The sequence below is a fragment of the Nicotiana tabacum genome, chromosome 3, assembly GCF_000715075.1.
Source record: "Nicotiana tabacum cultivar K326 chromosome 3, ASM71507v2, whole genome shotgun sequence".
In the NCBI taxonomy this organism is placed as follows: domain Eukaryota; kingdom Viridiplantae; phylum Streptophyta; class Magnoliopsida; order Solanales; family Solanaceae; genus Nicotiana; species Nicotiana tabacum.
In genome coordinates this window covers 208384527-208387579 of record NC_134082.1, presented here as the reverse complement: position 1 = coordinate 208387579, position 3053 = coordinate 208384527, and the positions used below count along the sequence as shown (strand labels likewise).

General features: G+C 37.1%; 1 protein-coding gene across 1 annotated transcript; it reads left to right on the top strand.

Annotated features, from left to right (window-relative positions):
• Positions 1 to 309: 309 nt before the first annotated feature.
• Positions 310 to 2462, top strand: LOC107783715 (AAA-ATPase At3g28510-like). The gene has a single exon (XM_016604732.2). The coding sequence runs from the start codon at positions 397 to 399 to the stop codon at positions 1894 to 1896; it is 1500 nt and encodes a 499-aa protein (XP_016460218.1). The 5' UTR covers positions 310 to 396; the 3' UTR covers positions 1897 to 2462.
• Positions 2463 to 3053: the final 591 nt, after the last annotated feature.

Sequence of the window (3053 nt, the reverse complement as noted above, 5' to 3'; positions counted from 1 at the left end):
GCCGGCCCCGGAAACATATCGAAAATTGGGACGATCGAGAGAAGTGGCATTTGTTTTAGAGTTTAAAAAAAAAATATTTGTAAGTATTTTGTTAAAACTGTTTTTGTTACAAATATTTACTTTTTATATTTTAAAGGAGCTGGATGATGCAGTTTTTATCGTCATTTATTACTTCACTCATACTGAAAGTCAAGTTTCTACTGCCGCGTTGAACCGTCCAATTTCCTTGCGCTAAACGGAGCAGACACTTCTTCTGAGATAACTTTAGCTATTTAAAAGTAGTATATATAGTTGCACAAAACACGCCTCCAATCACTAAAAACACACTCAGCTCCCATTTTCATTTTCATACTCAATTCATAATCTTACTGTAAAAATACCTCAGAATATAACACCATGGGAGCAATGTCTTTGACTGAATTAGGCTCTAAGCTAGCTGGATTGATGTTCATTTGGGGCACAATTCAGCAATTCTTCCCCTATACACTCCGCAAACGCATCAAATCCTTTTGGCAGAAATTTGAAAATTACTTCTACCCTTATGTTCAAATTACCATAGATGAATTCTCCAATGGTAAAAGCAACGATATATACACTCAGGTCAACTCTTATTTGGGTACTAAGTCAATCAACAAAGATGCTAAGTATCTCAAAGCTGAAAAGTCAAAGAACAGTAAGTCTTTTGCTGTTAGTTTAGATGAAGGAGAAGAGATTATTGATCAATTCCTTGGAGCTAAACTCTCTTGGCGCTCTCATATCGAAACATTCAATGAAAATTCTTCAGGACGTAATAATTCACGTCCAATTGAAAAGAAAAGTTACACGATAACGTTCAATAAACGATATAAAGAAATGGTCATTGAAAAATACTTGAAGCATGTAATGGAAGAAGGTAAGGCAATTGAGTTCAAGAATAGGAAACAAAAGATTTACACCAATAATTGTAGTGAGGATTGGTATTGGTATGGTAAAGGTATGTGGAGGGACATTAATTTTGAGCATCCTGCAACTTTTGATACTTTGGCTATGGATCCTAAGAAGAAGGAGGAAATAGTTAGCGATCTCGTTGCTTTTAGCAAAGGGAAGGACTATTATTCCAAGGTTGGTAAGGCTTGGAAGCGCGGCTATCTTCTTTATGGTCCGCCAGGGACAGGAAAATCAACAATGATTGCAGCTATTGCAAACTTCTTGAATTATGATATTTATGATCTTGAGCTTACATCGGTTAAGGACAACTCGGGTCTAAAGAAGTTGCTTATGGAAACAACGAGCAAGTCTATTATTGTAATTGAAGACATTGATTGCTCTATTGATCTCACTGGTAAGAGAAAGAAGAAAAAGAAGAAGAATGAGGAAACAACCAACGAAGATGAGGAAGAAGACTCGGAGTCGTCTAAAGAAAAAGTAAGTGAAAATAAGGAAACAGGCAAGCTTACACTTTCAGGACTGTTGAATTTTATTGATGGAATATGGTCAGCTTGTGGTCAAGAGAGGATCATAATATTTACAACCAATCATAAGGATAAACTTGATCCAGCTCTTATACGTCGAGGACGGATGGATATGCACATTGAGATGTCCTACTGCAAATATGAAGCATTTAAAGTGTTGGCTAAGAATTACTTGGATATTGAAACACACCCTCTGTTCCAACAAATTCAAAGTTTATTCGAGGAAGTAAACATAAGTCCTTGTGATGTGGCTGAGAATTTAATGCTGAAAAATGCTTCAGGAGGCCCTGAGATTTGCTTGAATAACTTAATTCAAGCTCTGGAAAAGGCCAAGGAAAAGACTAACAAAGATAAAGAAGACGAGGAAAAAACCAGCTTGAATTCCAAGAGCATCAAAAAGGTTTCCACAAAATTGGTTGGTCGTCTAAAAAAGTTGTGGAAATGATGTTTCCATATGTTTTCAACTTCACCTACCCGATCTTTCCTTCTCTTTTTTTGGCGGTCAGGGGATTGGGGCTTCTCCATGTATAGTCTTATTACTCTTATATCATTGTAACCTTAAGATCAAATGAAGATATTCGGGCTAGAGTGGGAGTGTCTTCGGTGGAGGACAAGATGCGGAAAGTTCGGCTTAAATGATTTGGGCACTTGAAGAGGAGAAACGCAGATGCCCCATTGACGAGGTGTGAGAGGTTGGCGCTAGAGGGGCTGAGAAGAGGTAGAGGCAGGCCAAAGAAGTATTGAGGTGATGTGATTAGGCAGCATATGATGTTACTTCAGCTTATACCGAGGACATAACCCTTGATACGAAGGTGTGGAGGTCGAGAATCAAGGTAGACAGCTAGTAGGTAGTCGAGAATATTAGTGTTAGTCCTTTTTTATCTGTTGTTCTTTTCGTTTCGATTTCTTACTATCTTGTTGTTGTTACTGCTTAGTGCTACGGTTTATTTTATTTTATTTTTGTAACTATTTTTCGTGAGTCGAGTGTCTATCAGAAATATTTTTTCTACCTTATAAGTAGGAGTAAGGTCAACATACACACTACCCTCCCCAGACCTTACTTGTGAGATTACACGGTGTTTATTGTCGTTGTTTGTAATCTTCTATTTGCTTTTGTTCTTTCGATCAAATTCTCGGCCTTTTCGCTTGAAATACTTGCAACTCAACCGCAACGATTATTTTCCAAACCTTAATTGGTATATGAGGCAATAAGCATCATACTCGATTTGACTTCGTCCTATCTTGAGTTGAACTTCAGGTGTGGACAACGTTTGCATAAATAAACCGAAGAGTCATCCCAATGTCTCTGAATCTTTAGATTTTGCTTCTATTGTGATCAACTCTGTTTTCTTGCATTAGTCAAACTTGGTACAATGAACTTTCGCATCCTTCATTCATTTTCCATGATTTTGAAGGTTAATTTGGTGGTTTGAAATTAGGGGTGACAATTTAATCTCAAACTCATTTAATCTGTCCAACTCGTTCAAGGTTGAGCAGATTATTGATCCGCTATTTGTTGAACTCGACTCATCATGACTCAATTTATCTTAACCATTTGAAGTTTGGCTGATTTTTAGCCCAAATTGATCAATGAATAACTTT

What these genes read in the sequence shown, in the direction of transcription:
- LOC107783715 (XM_016604732.2), top strand. Translation starts at nt 397, where the DNA reads ATGGGAGCAATGTCTTTGACTGAATTAGGCTCTAAGCTAGCTGGATTG.